Source organism: Melopsittacus undulatus, chromosome 5 (assembly GCF_012275295.1).
Source record: "Melopsittacus undulatus isolate bMelUnd1 chromosome 5, bMelUnd1.mat.Z, whole genome shotgun sequence".
Lineage (NCBI taxonomy): Eukaryota > Metazoa > Chordata > Aves > Psittaciformes > Psittaculidae > Melopsittacus > Melopsittacus undulatus.
In genome coordinates this window covers 81,876,833-81,896,439 of record NC_047531.1, presented here as the reverse complement: position 1 = coordinate 81,896,439, position 19,607 = coordinate 81,876,833, and the positions used below count along the sequence as shown (strand labels likewise).

The following is a 19,607-nucleotide window of genomic DNA, read 5'->3' as shown; positions in this document are numbered from 1 at the left end:
TTAAATTAAAACAATCTCTATCTTTCCCATCCCTCCTCAAACAGAAGACTCTCTGTGACTCAATTATTTTCCTTGTCTATCTCCAAACGCCCTTCACTTTGGCTATATCTCTTCTTCAAGATACAAAGAAAAGAACTGACTAGACAGAATGCAACCACACCATGCTTGTAGTGGTGAATTAGAATAACCAGACGCAAAAATATTCCCCTTTTTTTAATCTTCTGTAATAGGAAGATCTTGGCCTATGTTTTGACCCTTTTTTGTCCAATGTCAGCCATTAAGAGTTTGAGTTTTCTAATAAATGACAAGTTAAGGATGTATGGACAGTTCTTCTGATATTGAAATTCTGCCAGTTTGGAGAAAGGGACATGTATAATTTCATGAATTTTGATTAATACCACAAAAACTTTCTATAAACTTGAATTTGTATGCAGAATTGGAAACACCACTTTTAAGCCATATGAAATGTCAAGATATTGCTTCATTATATGCTTTTAACTGTCCATAACTTTTACTGTAAAAGTATACAACAAACAGTATGAGTGACATAAGTTTTCTTACCACACAGACTAGAAGGGAAAACTACCTCAGCCTTCTTGTCCTATAATGGGACTTAGTAGCCCAGTGAGTTAACAGACTCCTGATGATTTGAGACAGTGTTGATGCATATTCATACATATTTCACTGTCAGGTTTCATGTGAATTGCAGCCATGTATTGTGAAGCAGTGTGGATTTAGTAATCTTCATTAGACTTTTTAGACTGTTCTTTCAGGCAGTGACTGTCTTTTGCTGATGTGTGTACAGAGCCTAGTGCAATGCAGCTGGGGCTTCCCAACACTATCACTAGACAAAATGATCTGAAGAACAGACTGGGACCTTTTGTGTTGCCAGCAAAAACACACACTGGAAACAACCAGAGACTGCTGACTAAGCTGCGGGAACTACAACAGATTGCAGGAGGGAAACCTACCTAGAGGTGTCAGCAACAGTGCTAGGCAGGTAAGCACTCCTAACTTATTTCTTTCTGCTTCTCCATTTCCCTATATCCACTTACCTTCTTTAGTTTAGACCTTCAGAGAGTAACCTCAGGACAAAGAGTACTTTCTGCTTGCATTGCAGTTCCTATGTGGGATGGATACTCCTACGTTGACACAATAGTAAGTACTGCTAATATTTCTGTATTGTCACAGCTACATTGATGAAAGAATGGTGTGGACAGCAATCTCTGAAAGCTCAGATGGAAAGCAGAGGCCCACAGGAAGACACAGAACAGCTTCAGAAATGCTATGTTATTTGGCAACTACAATGTTTTCTGAAGCTCTACTTTCCTTCCTTCTCCCTGTAATGAGCTCAAAGGCCCACATGGGCAAAGGGGACTGTATCAACACACTCCTTGACCAGCACAGAGCTTTTTGTGAGATGAAAGACAGAGCAATGAAAATAACAATGCAGTGACAAACTGTGAACCTAAAATATGGAAAGCTTATCCAAGCTTATAATGCAATCTCGGTGACAGTCTGTGACTGGCATGTAAAGGCCATTCGAGCTCTCAACAACATTTTCTTCGTACTTAATTCCTGTGAGGTAGTTATTTCCAAATCTTTCTGGGCAGCTGGAGGACAAGACACTGGATGGACATGGACAACAGCAACTATAATTGAAAAGAAGAGCCCCATTTATGTTTATAAACCAAAGCTCAGAAATGCATGGCAAGCATCACTGATACAAAAAATAACCATCTCTAGAGCCTGAATTTGCACAGACCCCCCCCCCCAAGTTACTTCTGAGGAGAAAACTCTCAGTCAGTCATTCACTCACCCATCAATCATGAAGTGACAGTATTTTAAATGCCAACTCTGTATTTTATTGCTCACGAAGACATGTAGGGAAAAGGAAGCAACATCATACAATGGAACAGTGATTTCCAAAGAGGGGATGTCTAAGGCAGCAGTTAGATGAATAAAGATAATTTGGCTTTCAGTCAGTTCCCGAGGAAGGACTGTTGTTCATCTTGAAAGATACTTACTTAAAAAAATTGGAAAACACTGCAATAAAGCATCAGTACAAAATGTGAAAGATTGAGGACAGACCAAGAATGCTGAAGGCATTAATAAAGAAACAGTAGAGAGAAATGACAGAATTACAAGTAATATTCAGTCTAAACTTCTCACACAACATGATTATAAAATCAGATCTGCTAGTCATCTGGGATGCCATATATGATCAGCAGCGCGGAAAACCACAGCAGGCTCATCTTTTGCAATTAACAATATATGGGTTTCCTACAGGCTTTTTGTTTTAGAATCAAGTTTTTCTTGAACAAAAATGCAGTTATTTAAATGTTCTCAAAGAAGAAGTGATTTAAAGCTGGGAATGTTCACGTCATTAGCCTGAAAGTAACTCATTGACTTGGGATACTACATTGGTTTGCCAAAACATTATGAACTTATGTGGGCACGTGCGGAAAAATTCCTGGGAAAAGAGAAAGTAATTCTCCACTTTTCATTATTCCTGTAAACCATAGCCCCCTTCTGTATGTGTTGTAACTGGTCATAACTTGCAAACTGCAAGGATCTCCTCTGTGGCTCACAGGAGACATGAGGTATAACTCAGTACACAGCTGAGTGGTTGTAAAAGCTGCTGATTTCATCAGGCTTTGCTTCAGCCCTGGAAAAGAACAGGAGTCTGGGAAACAGGAGGTAGAAACAGCAGGCTGAAACCCCACAGATTCTGAGAGATTTATGTCACTCTCTAGTATTTTGAGACTGCAAACCTGTGCGGTAAAGGTGAGTTTGTATGACTACAGTGGTATAAAGGGATCTACATGGGTGAAACTTAAGTGTCCTGTAAGCAAGCAGGGTTTTCACAGGAGTTGGTCTACAGGCAAAGTGTCAAACATGTTAAACCAATTTTCCACAAAAGGCTGATGGAGTATTACTATAAGCTCTCAATAACTGGCTGAGAAACACAAATAAAAACAGTTTCTGTGCCTTGAAACACTTTATATTTACAGTATTACTATTAGGTAATACAAGCACCTAAACCAATAGAAATAAAATTATATATATAAAAATTATCCTTGACACCAATTGTCTTGAATTTGTTCTTATAGTTGTAAGGCAGCAGTAATGCTGTTACCTGATGCTGGAGATACCTGGCACACATGACAAGGGAAGGGAACTGGGTTAGGCAGCAGTTGGGAGTGTGTTGGGGATTGGGGCTCATTGTGGGGAGGAACTGAAGTGTGGTGTGCTTGCAAGCTACAGTACTGCACAGTAACCCCTCTGCCCTTAGCCCATGCCCCAGCTGCAGCTCACTAACCAACTCCATGGTGTGCCCCCTCTAACATGTCAGAGCAGAGAGCAGCCACTACACAATCCTGGAAGTTCACGAACCACAGACCTTGGGGAAAGCAAGGTAAGAGCTGTTTGTATAGACCTCATGTCCAATGCATGATCTGATAGATCTGCTACGACTTATCTTCATCTCTGCCCTGTCAGTAACCAGGTATCCTGCCGTGTAGGTTGCCATCCCAAAGGCCAGTGGTCTTTCACCAAGGAGAAACAGCACAAAATGTGACTTGCAGCAAGAGCAGAATAACTGCATTTGTTCAAATTAGTTTCACCTTGCTGTGCATACTTGTGCAGCTGGGGCTCATTTACAGCAGCAATCTCTTCCTCATTTTTCCCCTTCAGTCCCTTGGCTCCTGGAGCCGGGCAGTGTGAGACCTGGCACTACCAAACCCCCTCATCACAAGGGGAAATCCCAGTCATCTCCCTGAACACGCTGTTTTCTGCTTGAAGAGTGAGAAATGTTAAAAAGCTGCCTGGGCACTGACAAGAAAAAACCCAAGGATCAAGAAAGAACAGTAAAGAGAAAGTCAAGCGAGTAGCAAACAGGATGGTTGACAGACAGAAGAGGTCAGGAGACAGAAAATAAGATCCTCTTCCTTGGCATGCCAGGGCCTTACCACACGCCAGCTCCCTGCCCAAAGGCAAATAGGAACACTAGGAGTGTTCCATCGGTAAACAAGGAGAGAGAAAAAGCAAGGAAAAAGGAAATGTCATCTGAACCATAACTGAGCAGAAAATTTTATTCCAACTGGCTGTACTAACAGTAATAACAACTTCTCAACTCCCCATGTTCCAATCAAAACTGAATGGTGCTTTCTGCAATACACAGGGCAACTTCCTTTCCAGAAGTCATTACAGTTTTATAGAGCGGCACCTTTGCACTCTACCACAAAGCAATCTGTTAACAAACATTAGGAACAGCAGGGATGGAGCAATGGGAGACTCTCAAATCAAGTATTCATTGATTTCATTTAGATGATTATATTGTACAGAGCAACCAAAAGGCTTTAGAGTTAATCTTCCCCTGATGGCTTGTGGTACATGAGGAGGGCCCTGGGTGGTCCAGACGCTTTGGATTCTGTTGCTGGGTCTTCCATGGCCTCATATAACCTCTAAGACACCACCTCTCCTGCCAAGCCTCCATGTGGTACACACTAAAAATTGTGCATAATAGTGATCTACCTCACAGGGAAGTGAGAAAAAACCCCATGTTAATATTATCACATAAGAGAAACCACCACAGTTAAGTGATCTCTATCACTATTATGTTTGTTGACCCCTTAGGAAATTCACGGCTATTTTTTGCTGTGGCTTTGCTGTTCTTTTATTCCTGATGAAAGCCAGAAGAAGACAAAATGACTTGCTAATATTTCAATGAGCTTCACTTCCATTTGTCTTCTTTGTAATTTCTTTTGCAGGCAAAGCTCACTTGCAAAAGAAGTAAAATGCATGTGTGGGGAAAGTTCATGACAGATAAAAAGTGTTGCAGCAAAACAGAATTGATTCAAGGCGGGTGGGTGTGAAACACCTGCAGGCTTCATGTAAACTGGCATGGGCAGCTGTGCCTATGGGAGCCAAACCAGCTCAATGCACACACTGGTCACATCTGGATTTATTCATGTACACTGACAACACTGAACATAGGATGTGGATAGCAGTATGCAAACCAGAGTGTTCCGACAGGATGACTGCTCTTGTAGACTACCTCCTATGATTATTGTAAGCAAAGTTTTGGACAGTACAGGATGGAATGAAATAAGGAGATGATGGAAGTATCAGACATTATTAGGAGAACATAACAAGAAAGTTCAATGCAAAAGGAAGAAAGGCAGCGCAGAGTAACTGCAATTAATCTTCAGAGTATACATGGAAGATCCCAGCCACACGCAACTTATACAAAAGGCAGATAAAACATTGCACCCAAAATAAGACCTTACTGGCATGGACACCAATATTGTACAGACCCAGCCTGAGAAAGACCAAAACCAGCAAGCACATGGATCTGAAATCTGCACAGCATTCACCTCTAAATGCCATACACTTTATATACATACAAAACATATACATAAACCTGACATAAGAGAACTGTGAATGACATACCCTTTTCAGGAACTACTAAAATCCTCTTGTTATCAAGCACTTTACTTTCTAGATTTCTCTTCTTATTCAGAACAGTGATTCTCTGCAAAATAGCCATCTACTGCTGTCTAGTATGTGGCCCTTAAAGAAAAGGAAGGCTAGCACAAGCAAAAGGAGGAACTGCTTACAACTCTTATTTTGGGTGCAGTGTGGTGAGGGGAACCACAGTTTTAAGTCTTTAGAAGACACTGACTGGGAGTCAATCTCCCTTCCTCTGGCACCAAGAGCAGAGCAGAAAGTTACATGGGTTGATACTTCCACAACGGGCTCATGCTCTTCTCCAGCATCTACCCAAAATATAAAGAAACCAGCTCAGTCTCTGAGACTTGCATTGCTGGCTCCATCCTCACGTTTTCCCCAAATTAAGTCTCATCTTGTAAATTTGCAGTATTTTTTTGCATACTGGCCCCTTAAGCTGAATGCAGTTCACCAATCCAATGTATGATACAACCATCAGCTCTGCTACGTGCAGGTATGGATTGGAAGACGGCCACTCTACATACGCTGCACTTGTAGAGGCTGGGATTAACCATCTATCAATCTTAAATGAAGTACATTAAAGAGGCTTATGTCCTCAGCTGCAACTTGATATCAACCTCCAGAATTCAAGCATTTGATTGTCACCATTCTGTGGTCCTCTCAGTTGTCACACCAACAGCAAAGTAAAAGTGTGTTTCTAACCAATCCTTGTTAGCATCTCACCTCTTCAGCAGGTATTTCCACAAGACACAAAAACCATAACATGTCCATTCAGGTTCAAAACCATGCAAAACTAAAGCAGCAAGGAAACAACTGAAGCTGCAATCTGTCAAATACACAAAAGACATGCATTTCCTAACCTCTGCAAGGTGTCTGATGCATATTCTTTCTGGGGTACAAAACAGGACAGTTACCGAGTGTGGAGATGCACAAGAACTGAGAGATGTCCCCCTCCAAATAATTACAGTGGTGAGATTTTGCAGCTTTTTCAATCATGGTGTCGAGTGTTTGCCTCACCCTTTAGTAGAGCAAAAAAACATTTGGAGGCATAGGAACAGAGAGAAGAGAAAGTGAAATGGTGAGAGTTGCTCTTTCCAAGTCTGTATTCTGGCTACTGTTCTCAGCAGTGCACTTTCACCTGGCTTTTATGAAGTTACAGTTCCCACTGGGAGAGCAAATGGTAAAGATTTCACCTCTCTCCTCACTAGACCTTCACAAATAATGCTGCTCCAGCTAACCAACTGGTGCTCTACAGGCAGACTCATAGAAAGAAGAGGCTGGAAAGACCAAGTTCATTTGAGGCTACCACAGATCATCATAAAACCAAGTCTGAAAATCTCTGCCCATACCTAAGAGAAGAGGAACCATTTCTTTAACACCAGGTTGATTAGATGCTTATCTAACCTGTCTGAAGGTGTTTCACTCCTCTAAAACTACTGGTAGTCTTAAGTAACTGAGCATCTCACTTTTACTGTAGAAAAGCATAATCAGCCATTAAAACTAAATTTCACAGCTGGACAGTTTTATCAGTAACTCTTAAAGGTGCCTCAGAAAAACTGTAAGGTGGACCTAATTTTCAGTTTTCAGTGTTGTCTTAAATAAGTTAAATAAAGAGGATGGCAACTGAGGTAGCACTGCCTATTTGTAGATGGCAAATTCAGATCTTGTCTATTCTGGAAATCCCTATGATGACTGAGATACCTAATTAAATTATGACATCAGAGGAGATGAGAGTTAAAACTGAGTAATTGTGAGGAACCGACATATTTTGACATTCTGTTTAATGTTCTTTATTTTCGTTAACCTGTAATTACTTCAATGACTACTGAAGCATTGAGAACGACAAAAAGGTATGTCTTTGTTAGAGAAGATGTCCCACAGGATTTTAATTAAGGTGTAGGATTTCACAATGCAGATATCAGAGCCCTATTAGAACTGCTCTGATAATATTAAGCATGACCAGACTTCACTTTCATGGTATTTCCACAGTTACCCTCACTTCCCCTCAAAACAAACAAACAAAACAAGATCCTCCTAGCTCAGAGAAAAATGTTTTAGTTGTGCTTTAGCTATAAGGAAAAGAGCACTTTGGGTCATGTGAAGATCATCTCCAATGGAAAAGGCCCAGCTCTGCCTCCAGAGCAAGCCTTCACCTACAGTAGATTATTGCATCTCAACACCGGGTGTACTTCATCTGAACAATGTTAAGTAGCTACATTACATACATTTCTAAGCAAACAATATGTATGCACTGCAGTTGAGGGCAACTGAAACTGCAGTCTACTTTGAAGGCTGACTTTGTAAAGATGGCACTGTATGGTCCCAAATTTATTGTCTCTCTGTGGCTTTTAGATTGGGTTTACTCAGTTTACAAGCAAAATGATTTTTAATTCTACTTCATGCTTCTACATGCAATTTCAATCAAAAAGCCATAAATCAAGCCATCTTCTTTTTTGCCCATATATCATCACTCTTAATGAAGACTGTGTATGCCAAAGGCAAGCAGGGAGCTCTAGGATAGGACTATGGTTTATGAGCAACAGATCAAGTTCTCTGCTAGTATAAATCAGTGTCGATGCAGGAGTCCTGGACAACGCAGAGACGATCAATGTGATCAAGTGATTGCCAAACTTTATTAGATATAGTGCTCTTCTTATACCCTTACACCCTTATGTAATAGCTTTGGATACTGAGCTCTAATTCGTTGGTCTACAGGTTACTATCGTTTACAAAGCTAATGTTTACAGCTTGTTATAATTGTGATTAAATACGTTACTCTAAAAATACAGTGGGAAACTACAACCTTGGCAGAGATCATTCTCTGCACGTTTTCAGTGGAAAATTACAGAGGCCTAACAAGACAACTGACCTTGCTTATGCCTGCCAAGAATCTTCTTACTTTACAGTAACAAGGCTCAGGGTATCGGGATCGCTCACTACGTGGCCTTGGCTCTTTAAGAATTCCCACAGATCAGTATTGCTTGCCTACTTTCAGGGGAGTCATCCCCATGTAGACCAGGGTTTAAGAGCAACAGGTCAAGTTCTCTGCTAGTACAAATCCATATTGCTTGCCTACTTTCAGGGGAGTCATTCCCATGTAGACCAGCTGAGGATATAGCAAAATGAAGACCCGTTCTTAAAGTGAGAAGCTAAGTAACTGACCTGCTGAGGCAGAACCAAAGGAGAACCAAAGTCATTCTCAGCCTGTACTGCTTCAGATAGCAATAACAAGGTAGTATGTTTCTTACTAATACCGGACTGAAAATAGAGCCTGAGAGCAGAGAATATCTTAAGCAGTATGTCATTGTCCCACAGCCAATTTTCAGAGTAAAACCACAGACTAATGTGAAGATTTCACAATGCAGACATTTGAAAAAGGATATTTCTTCTAGTGTAACGTTTGGGCCCTGACACCAGTACAACATATTTCCCAATGACAAAAAAAATCTTGTAAACCACAAAACACAAGGACACAGGATTACAGAAGTTAAAGATAGAAGAAGAAACCCACAAAGCAGAAATATTAAGGCCACCTGCACACTAGTGAAATGCACAGTTGCTACAGCCAAACAGGATATTATCCCTCATTAATATTACAGATAACAAAACACACACATATGTATAATAGATACTTGATCTTACCCTGGAGAAGTAAACCCAGAAAAATGAAAAGAAGCTAAAACCTTTGTGGTCAATCTACAGTAAAAGCTGTAGTCTGAATCTTAGCACCTATTAACAGCCGAAGTCAACAGGATACCAGAGGGAAAACAGAGGTTCCATGTAGATCCCTGTCAAAGTCATGACAGGATTCTGAGGTGAATGCTTCCAAAGAGAAGAGGAGAAAACAGAAAACACTGAAGGACAAGTTGCCAAGGTTTTAACCTGAGACCTAACAATGAAGCACAAGTTGCCAAGGTTTTAACCTGAGACCCAAGAGCAGCCACAGACATTTGTTTAATCTTTCAGGTGCTCATCAGTGTCAAGCCCTTGTGGCAGCCTCCATACTGTCTGTCTATACTATAGCTGGCTGAACATAGAGTTATATAGCACCCTAATGAGCCGCAAGGAGGGTGATGTGCGTCATTGGCTTCTGTTTCAATCTTGGCAATCTAAGCGTAAAAGCCTTGCAACAGCTTCTGATTCTGCTGACATTTAATTAGCTGGTGTCATTTTGATGCCATAGCCTGTCTCATCAGGATGATAACTACAAAACAACATGTGGAGCATAAAAGTTCTATGAGAAGTTTCAGGTCTGGCAGCCAAGGATACAAGTCCCCTGACAGTCACTGTTCATGGGACTGGTCCCCATTAGCCCTTTGTTTTGGCACTGCTATCAGCGAGAGTGTCTCTGCTAAGGAGGGAGAAACAAAAAGCCCCTCAAACAACCCAAAACTGCAAACCTCAGTATAGCCTTACAAAAAAAAATACATCCTTTAGCTTAAGAAATTCTATCCATCCTGCAGAACAGGAGCATCCCTATTGCACAAACTCACAGATATTAATCCTGAAGGACAGGTTTATCCTAAAGGATAGGTTTTATCATTTACCAGCTGCCAATGTAAGTCTTGTTTGTTTAAGTATAGTATAAGTATGCATAGCACTCTCCATTTGCTATCAGGTGTTTGGGAAGACAATCTTCAATAATACCTGCCAATTGCTGCTTGCTCACATCAGCTGCAAAAGCTGTTTTGTTCATGAACAGAATCAATTCAAAATCTTTGTCAGTAGAACCTAGACACTACCTAACGTTTTGTAAAGACAGACACTTACAGGACTAATGGACTACAGCTCTGTTTTTGAGCCAGGCATCTACTTGAGGAAAAGGATGGGCAGAAAGAGATCAGCACACTTCAAAATTCACTGAACCAGTGTGATTCCCAGATCTCAGCTGTTCTGGAGGATCCCTGCTGGAGCTGAAAGCTGCTTCCTAACTCTGGGGAACTCACAGCTCCCACAAGGACAGACAGATCTCTTATAGGTTAATGTTGCGAGCCAGTAATGGCAATACCACCATCAAGGTGTTCTTGCAAGACTTTTCCACTTGGCTTCTGTCTATCTCTTTTCCATGGTATAACCATGATGTTATCATTTCAGCGACTTAATGTCCACTGAAGACTACTTGGGATTGTAATTGGTTCCACCCATTCCCTATTCTAAATAGCCTTCCAGGTGTTTCTTTGCTGTGTCTTACAGAAAGTGCTTGTCAATGCACAGTATTAAGTTGTGGGAATCTTAAAGAGCCAAGGCCACGTAGTGAGCGATCCCGATACCCTGAGCCTTGTTACTGTAAAGTAAGAAGATTCTTGGCAGGCAAAACCAAGGTCAGTTGTCTTGTTAGGCCTCTGTAATTTTCCACTGAAAACGTGCAGAGAATGATCTCTGCCAAGGTTGTAGTTTCCCACTGCATTTTTAGAGTAAGGTATTTAATTGCAATTATAACAAGTGATAAACATTAGCTTTGTAAATGGTAGTAACCTCTAGACTAACCCATTAGAGCTCAGTATCCAAGGCTGTTACATAAGAAACCTAAGGGTGTAAGGGTATAAAAGGAGCACTGTATTGGAATAAACTTTGGCAATCGCTTGATCACATTGATCATCTCCATGTTGTCCGTGACCCCTGAGTCAACATTAAGTAATTAATTTCTGCCTTCTTCATCAACACTCATTTTAAAATGGTCAAATTTCACCATAAATTTAACCCTGATCATTATCATCACTTCTTGCAGAATACTGTTTTGTCTGCCTGGGACAACCCAGCCAGTTCAGAAAGCTTTGGATTTTCATGCTAAAGGACAAGTTACATGTAGTGATCCTACATCACATCTGGAGGCACAGAATCACAGGGTTATATCTCGGGTACACTGAACTATAGAAAATCTGCACCCATCATTTTAAGCAAGGCTTTGCCATAGAATCCCTTGCCCTGACTTGAATTATATGCAATAATTCATATTTTCTTTACAGTGTATGATTTAATAGATGTATTTTATTTTATGCATGCACACACAAACACAAAGGAAAAGTTCATCTATCCAAATGTTAAAATACAGCTAAGTGAAGAAAAGCCAACAGCTGCTCCAAGCTAAACATCAAAAATAACTACCCACAGTAAACCTTAAACCTTACAATAACACCCTCACACGCTTGTATCTATTATCTTATGAAATCTCTTCTTGCCCTAACAATCCATAATATTAGCAGCACAGGAAAGTTTATTTAAAATATATACATTAGCATGATCTCTTTAAAAGATTCTTGGAGTACTAATGTGCTCAGTGATTATGCATTCTCAACTGTAATACTGACTAAATGCCAATTTCCCTCATTAGTAAAGTAGCTAGGATCGAGTGAGCATAGGAGGAAGCCCAATGTTGCAGTTAAAGTATAGTACTGGGCATCTAGCAGGCTGTATTCACTTCCCATGACAGCTAATGACTTGCTGTCTATACCTGCTTCTGGCTTGGTGTCTTTACTTGCACTAGTGGGTAATAACCACCTACTTTAAGAGAAGGGGAAACAAAATTAACAAAAGCTTTTAACTGGTCCAAAATCCTATAAAGGGAAGATTAATTCATTAAAAATTTTGGAAACCACTATTATTATTATCACTTATTTGTTCTGCTGTTGCAGAACAAATATATTGTTCTTTATTGCTGTTTATAAGAGTCCCATAACCGTATAGTCCTAGGCATAGATTTGATGTGGTCCCAGTCCTTGCTGTACTCAAACCTGACAAATACATACAGTGACATGCTAAACAGAAATCCACAGAAACAAAAGGCTTTGGGCTTCTTAGAATTTTACATATTTGGATAGCTAATTTTTTAAAAACTGATTTTAGTTTCTCCTTCATGAATATATCACATCCAAGTCTCAGTATCAAACCAGTCCTATTTGATATGTCAGAACCAGCAACTTTTAAACAATATCCTGTAGTGTACCCCTACTCCCAAACTACAAATCCATGCCATCACTTATTACCATTATACTTGCCTAGTTAGCAAATACTCTTCATGCGTGTACACTAATAAGCAATATACTGCATGAAGTAAACATGGCAAGGAGACATCAGTTTGATAAAGCTTGTTAATTTTGATAAATCTTGATTCTGCTTATTAAAAAAAATAACAAATATATAAGGCTGAATAACTTATTTTGCTCAGTCCATTTAAAGTTTACACTAGAGAGGAAGGAGTATGACTTGCTCATGATGTCCAACTGCTATGGTATGCTTAGTAGTACCTGCAGCAAGAATCTTACAATTCACAGCAATTCCTACCTCTTTTCCCTTGGTTTATTTCGAGAGCTTATAAATGGAACAACACTTCCAACTGCTTTAGTCTATCAAAAGATAGCCTAGCTCAAGCCCATGCTCGTTTGTGCTGTATACCTGTACTGATATCATGCAGTGTTAACTACTTCACTTTATGGGGTAGAGGAAATGATTTTTCGTTATGTCTTGGTGCCACCAGGAAATTATATAAGTAGGTTTGGTACTCCACTGGGGTTTAAATAAGCTTTTAGTTTAACCTCATGAAAAACCCCAAAACAAACCCTTCTACTTCTGTAACCTGGAGGTTACAATGGTACTGTGGAGTTCCAAGACCTGTGCTCCCTCTCCAGTGAGGCATTTAAGTGTACCCCTAAAACTGAGTAGTTGAGTAAACATTTTGCCAGCCTGAGAGCACAGAAGAAGCATCATGAAAGGGGTGGCACACTAAGTCAGTACCACTATACCCCTGCAACAGCTTTGGGAACCAGATTGAGGAAGTCACAAGACACTGACAATTTTGTTACAGTATCATCACTTGCTTCCCTACTTCCCTACTCACATCCTTCTAGACCAAAGACATGTCTACACACCTCTACAGGCAGAGGAAAGTGAGCAAGCTGACTGGAAGCTATGCACAGTTATTTCACATTCTTCTGCACCTCACGAATAAAGCCTCTGGCTGAAAGGTCCAGTGTATTAGCTTGGTCTTCATGACTGATTTAGACAGCTTGCATGTAGCCAAAAAACACAAGGAAACACTCCAATGTACTTTCTGTTAACAGAAGCACATACATACATGCAAACTACAGGAGCCTGTGGTTATAAACAGTGCGTTATCTTACTCCATAGTAAATGCAAAGGAGTCATGAACCTCACTGAAATCCTACTGACTCCAATAAAGCTTTTTTTAGTTTACAAACTACTGAAATACTTTGTTGTAACTAACAGGTAACAAGGTCAAGCAGAGGATTTCTTTTTCTTTTTATGAACTATTTTTCTGGGGGTTAATTATTTAAAAATGTGTTTGTCCTACATAATGTTTTTGCACATAAGAAATGAGTATGAAACTTTCTTGTGCTACTATGTCAATAGCTTTTCTAATCACTACAGAGACATCACATCAAGATGAAATCTCGTTGTGGACAGCTTTCCTAACTCTGCAAATTAGTGCAGCCTTCTTTAACACTATCTTTTAAAATGACAGCAGTAAAAATGCCACACCAATTTATTTTGGTTGAGTCTTGAGAAGAGGAGGTATAAGCTGATGGAAATAACCATAACACACCACTGGCATTCACCCGAGACTACTGTAAGACATTAGCAATGTCAAATTTAAGGCTTTGCTCTCAGCGTGACATTTGAACAAGACAAAGAATACAGAATCTCCTGCGTGGATTTTCATGAGAATTGTGAACACTATCTAGCAATAATAGGATGTGACCTCAAGCACCAGCTTGTGTCACCCCTCCACAAGTGGCTGTACAAGAGCTATGGCTGGAAGGAGTCCCTACCCCAAAGCCAGTCTGCAGAGTGGGGGTGCAGCTCATGGTAGTTCCTCATGGATAAGTCAGTTCTGCTTTCTCTCAGTGGTGCTCCCTTCTCCTCTCTGCTCATCAAATGGGAAAAGTGAGGAGCAGCAGTGTCCTGACAGCCTGGAGTCAGTGCAGGGGAAGCAGCACAGCTCTGGCACACAGCAGGCTGGAGGAAGATGAAGAAATAAAGGAAAGAAAAGAAAGGACAGAGAAACATGTGGAAGAGGCGTGATAATGGTCATATGGCATATTTAACAGTGTCTTAGTATAATGTCCCAGAGGCTCTGTGCCCACACACCTCTGAAACATGTGTGATGTATAAGTGTGTACATGCAATTGCATACATGCTCCTGCATATGCATTTTGGACAGGGGTTGGGAGATTGTAAAGTAGATTTAGTAACAGAAATCTCAGCCTTGCTTGTGACATATTTATAACTTTCTATGCGCTGTGGGTCAATCATTTACAAGAATGCCTTTTGCTTCTGGTAAAATCAACCACAGGAAGGGCAAGGAAGGATGTAGTGGTGGCAAAATGCAGAACCCATCATCACCCTGAAGAGTACAACGACAAAAACTGAAAGTCTGAGCTCCCCAAAATAAACTGTTTCTGTTTGAGGGCTGTAACAGCAAAAAGAGGAACTTTTGGTCTTGATTCTGCTATTACAGAGGGACCAAAAAGCTGTAACTCAAGCAAGTGGTAACAAGCAAGTGTCAGGAAAGTGACTGAAGAGCCACACTGGTTGTAGAAAAAAATGTCAGATGAACTGTGAAACTGTAAGGAGTACAGTAAAGAAATAGTTATGTATATGAGGTCAGCCAAGCCAAGAGGAAGGCCCACGCACCAAAAAGCCACTTTGACACAGCAAAGCGTAAGAGGGTGTTCAGAGGGTGGAGCCAGCAAAGGAACCCAGCAACAATGGCCTTACAGAGGAGGGACCACGCTCATATCCTGCCCATCCCAGGGCGAGTGAAAGGGCACACATGGAAAGAGTTTGGTGTCAAGGATCAGCAGTTCTTTGCCAAGAATCATAGCTTTTTATTAGCAGAGAAGAGAGCAAGGCCCCAAATTGCCTGCCCTTCCATTGCTTTGTTTTGATATGGGGCTTGACATGGGTGCAAAGCTACTGTAAACACACACACGCACTGTGTTACAGAAATGAAAGAAAAGGAAAACAGTCCTTTTTTTTGTACAAAGATGGATATTTTTACAGCATACAGAGCCAATCATGCCATTTAATTCTACAGAACAGGAAGGAGCTCAGTAAATTGCTGTAAAAATATCCATCCTTATGCAACCAAAATGCCTACTATGGATTAGGCATTGGAATAGCAGCAGAGTGGTATCATGGACCTCCTCAGCACCTCAATTATGTATCTAGGGACAGAGCTAAATCTACACCTCAGCTAGCTAGTTTACACTTGGTAGTGATCTCTTCTGTAAAATGACCCCAGCAGTCACTTCATACACAGTTTCAGGCCTATATTCTGCTCCCCAAAACTTATTTCCTTTTGCCACAAACCTTGTTACATCACTTACCGCAAACTGTAGACAGAAGAGATAAAATACCAGCATTTTGATTTGGCAGGCATTCCAATTTTCCTTACAAGCATTCATACAAGAAGTAAAGAGTCATACAAGGAAGGAGCTGCAGATGCTTTCTAAAAATACTATCACCCTCAGTGGGTATTTTATGTACAGTCCTACATACAGCACAAAAGTAGAACATGGTCAACTACACCAAAAGCATAGTAACAAGACTTACTTATTTAAATGTGCTGCAAGCACACGATCATAACTCAGTAGCTGTTTTTGCATTCCTTACTGGAAAGAAACATTGCATAATACTAGTGTAACTATAGTCTGCTTTCTTTCTTTTGTCCATTGAGTATTCAATGCCTAACAACACTTAATAAGCACAATGAATATAGAACATTCCCTATCCCCATCTGTTTATTGCTTCTTAGGAAAAACATTTTTATTCAATTTGGCCCTTATATGAAGCTCCAAGCAAAACACCAGATCATTTATGATATAACCAAGAAATATGTGGTCTTTATTTTTTTTAATTAAAAAAACCCTCAATACTCAATATAATTGAAAGATAAGCTGGTTTTTATACCAACTGCTCTGAAGAATTAATATCACACTAAATTAAAACCTTCAGTGTACATTCTGCCTTTACCAGTAGAGAAGCCAAAGTGATCAGAAAAAGCTTGAGCACCCTACAACATAATTCAAAAGGAGAAAACTTTTAAAAAGGCCCCGTTTTTCTTACTGGCTAACTAATGTAACTAAAACAATAGGATCTCCTCAATGCAAGTTCACTTGGTACAGCAACTGAAGCTACTATTTAAAATACACCAATAATGGTAATGTGATTTAGGCTCTGACTGATATAAATGAGCTGTTAATGTTAAAAGAAGGCAAAGCTAAGTGGACATTAACTGTCTTGCTCTACGTTGCTATTTCACATAAAGAGAGCCTACCAAATCTTGTAGAGTGACTACACACATAGTGAGACTGCTCACTTTTCCTGCTCTCAGCAACTTGCCAAATAAAGTCATGTTGTACACAAACACAAGCCAGAAATCACATGAAGGGAAAACTCCCCTTTCTGATCAGACAAGTTTTGTGTGTGTGACAGTGTTCCCTTGCCCTGCCCTACTCCCCCATCCCCATCTGACCTTTGTTTCCCATAACCCTGCTCAAGTGATAATCACCACAGGTGGTCATAATGGATGCATGTGGTCATGATAGCTGCATCCAGCTCAAAGTGGATTTGGGGAGACAGATAACGACACAATAGCCGGGGGCTAATTTCAGCAATGCACCCACCTAACTATAGTGCTGCTAAAGGTCCGACTCAAGCCATGTCTGGAAGAAACTAACGGCTGTAGTCGGTATGCAAATATGACTAATCCAACTATTTTACTCCACAAATAGTGGACAGCCATGGGCCTGTTGAGCATGGCACTGGGGTGCACACCAGCATCTCCCCTTGAGAAGGGTTACTTCTCAAGGTTACTTCTCAAGATTGAGAGATTCCTTGACACAGCAGATTCTTGTTAAGTGATTAATAGCACAGTAAACTGTGAAATCTTAGCTAAATGATATGAAGGATTGATTGTACACATACAATTCTTTAGACAAAAACCACTGACCAAGCCTGGGACTAACTCTTGATCCAGTTGCATCTAAACTCCCCTCTGAGTAGCTTCAAATGCAACAGGGTTTGAAACAGGTTTCTGAACATCATGACTCAATGGAAGAGTCTCCCTGACAGTTTTGCCTGACCCTGCTCTCTATGCAGTAAAAAGTGCACCATGCCATCAAATCTTGTTAAACCACTGTCACATTTACTATTAAACTTTGTTAAATTGCTCTTCTGTATCAAGAAACACATGAATACTCTCTTATCAGTAAGGTGCATCACTCCATTCACAACAGTGTGGAGTTTAATCATGTAGCGCTTTTCTGGAAGCAGTCACAAAAAATAAGACATACCTGATGTGCCAAAATATAGATATTATGGCCAACATCTTTTGGGGAGATGCCATCATCGCCATTCTCGTCCTCGTGGTCACATTCAAGGCCTTGGTTATAAGCATTCTTCATCACATCCACCTGTAACACAAAGGCAACCAGGTAGAGATGAAACAAATGTTATTCTCGAGGAAAAACCACACTGTGTTTGAAGACACATTCTTTGTTCAGCTCAAGCCTGGTTGGGTGCCTCGCAGTTCTGTGAGAAGAGTGAGCAGTCTAAGAAACACTTTCTGAATAAAGACAAGCTTGAAGTATTTATGAACTCCAAACTGCTCCATTTCCCATCGGTAAAACTGCAATCATGAGAAAGGTGCAGGAATGCTGAACCTTTTAAGCAGGTATTTTCACAAACGCTTTTAAAGACAGATCTACAGATATGGCAGGTAGGGTTGTACAGCATTTAGAGTGTAGCCATGATCTCCTTCTGGCTAGAGCAGGCTGACATGTCACTCAGCATTCTCTACACAGCTCAGCAGACAGAAAAAAACAACTAAACCAAAAAGGAAACGAAGATACCGACCTGGGCAATTCCAAAACATTCAAAAGCCTTTTACAGGACCAGTGGGGGAAAATCCTCTATTCCCCACACAGGGTCTGATCCTGCAGTTGTACCTTAGGGATGGCATTATCATGTTGATATGCCACCTTAGTGATGATGCCCCAGAACAATCAGGCTACTGGGCTTTGCCAAAGGCCAGAGCTGATGCCCACAGATCTCCCCACCACATGATTTTTTCTGTCCCTGCTGTTGTACAGTCGATTGGATTGGGAGCAATTTCTTCAGATTTCCAACCTATTCAAAATTCCTGGAGACCCACAGAAGCATCATGGTTGTTCCAAAATACAACCGTTTGTAACTCTCTTTGTTCATATAATATATATATATAATATATATTACATGTCTCTGCACACATTTCTGTTAGCACTGTTTCACGAACTGTACAAACTTAATTTGCCAGCTCCTGACAAAGTGTACTTGAAGACAGTCTACCAGAGTATGATAATTCAGTCAGGAAACAATTACAGAAAAGTGCTCGGAACGGATAAAAATAATGAAGTCGTAAAGACTGAAATCATGCGTGCTTGATCCTTTTAAAGGACTTTTTGTGAATTAGTACTATCCTGATACATTGTGTCACCATATGCTGCCAACACTTTTCAGCTTAGATGCAGATAATTTTAAAAATGTTTTAATGACAGATTTTTTTTTTTATTTCAGCCAAAAGATTTATGAATATTCAGAAATTTTCTCACCAGTTCCCTTGGTCTCATGTTGAAAAGGATTCTTTCCGCATTCTCGCTGTCGTGCCTGCTTTCCATAATAGCCAGCAAAAGCTTGGAGGCATTGTTCTAGAGACACAAAACCAAGTTAATGCAAATTTGAAATCTATTCCATGGATTAATGACCCTTGCATTTGTTTTAATTGAGATTACAAGCACCACTTTTTTAGCAGATAAAATTTTAAACTACTTCCATCTTTTATTTTACTGACATATTTAAGAGGGGTTTTCTCCCATTTGAATGTCAGCACACTGTAAGGTTAACAAACCCTGCATGCTATATTGGAAGAAGCATTCTAAATACTGAAAAATATTAGACTTAAATACAGACAGGTGAATTAGGGCATTCTGGGGGAGGAGACTTGGAACTGAGAGAGAATACAGAAGAAAGGAGCCTAGGCTTGCCAACACCAGAATGAGATATGGACGAAGAACAACAGATGAGAAGACAAGACTGGGACTGGCTGAAGGAGAATAGGACTCCACAAAGATTTTTCT

The 19,607-nt window shown here is 40.3% G+C and overlaps 1 protein-coding gene across 1 annotated transcript in view; it reads right to left on the bottom strand.

Annotated features, from left to right (window-relative positions):
• Positions 1-19,607, bottom strand: part of ITPR2 (inositol 1,4,5-trisphosphate receptor type 2) — a 252,357-nt gene that overhangs the window by 46,533 nt on the left and 186,217 nt on the right. The window contains exons 44-45 of the mRNA XM_034062808.1: positions 19,083-19,178; positions 17,787-17,906 (exon numbers count right to left, since the gene is read on the bottom strand). Coding sequence (XP_033918699.1) covers positions 17,787-17,906; positions 19,083-19,178 — 216 coding nt within the window. The remainder of the gene's footprint in view (positions 1-17,786; positions 17,907-19,082; positions 19,179-19,607) is intronic.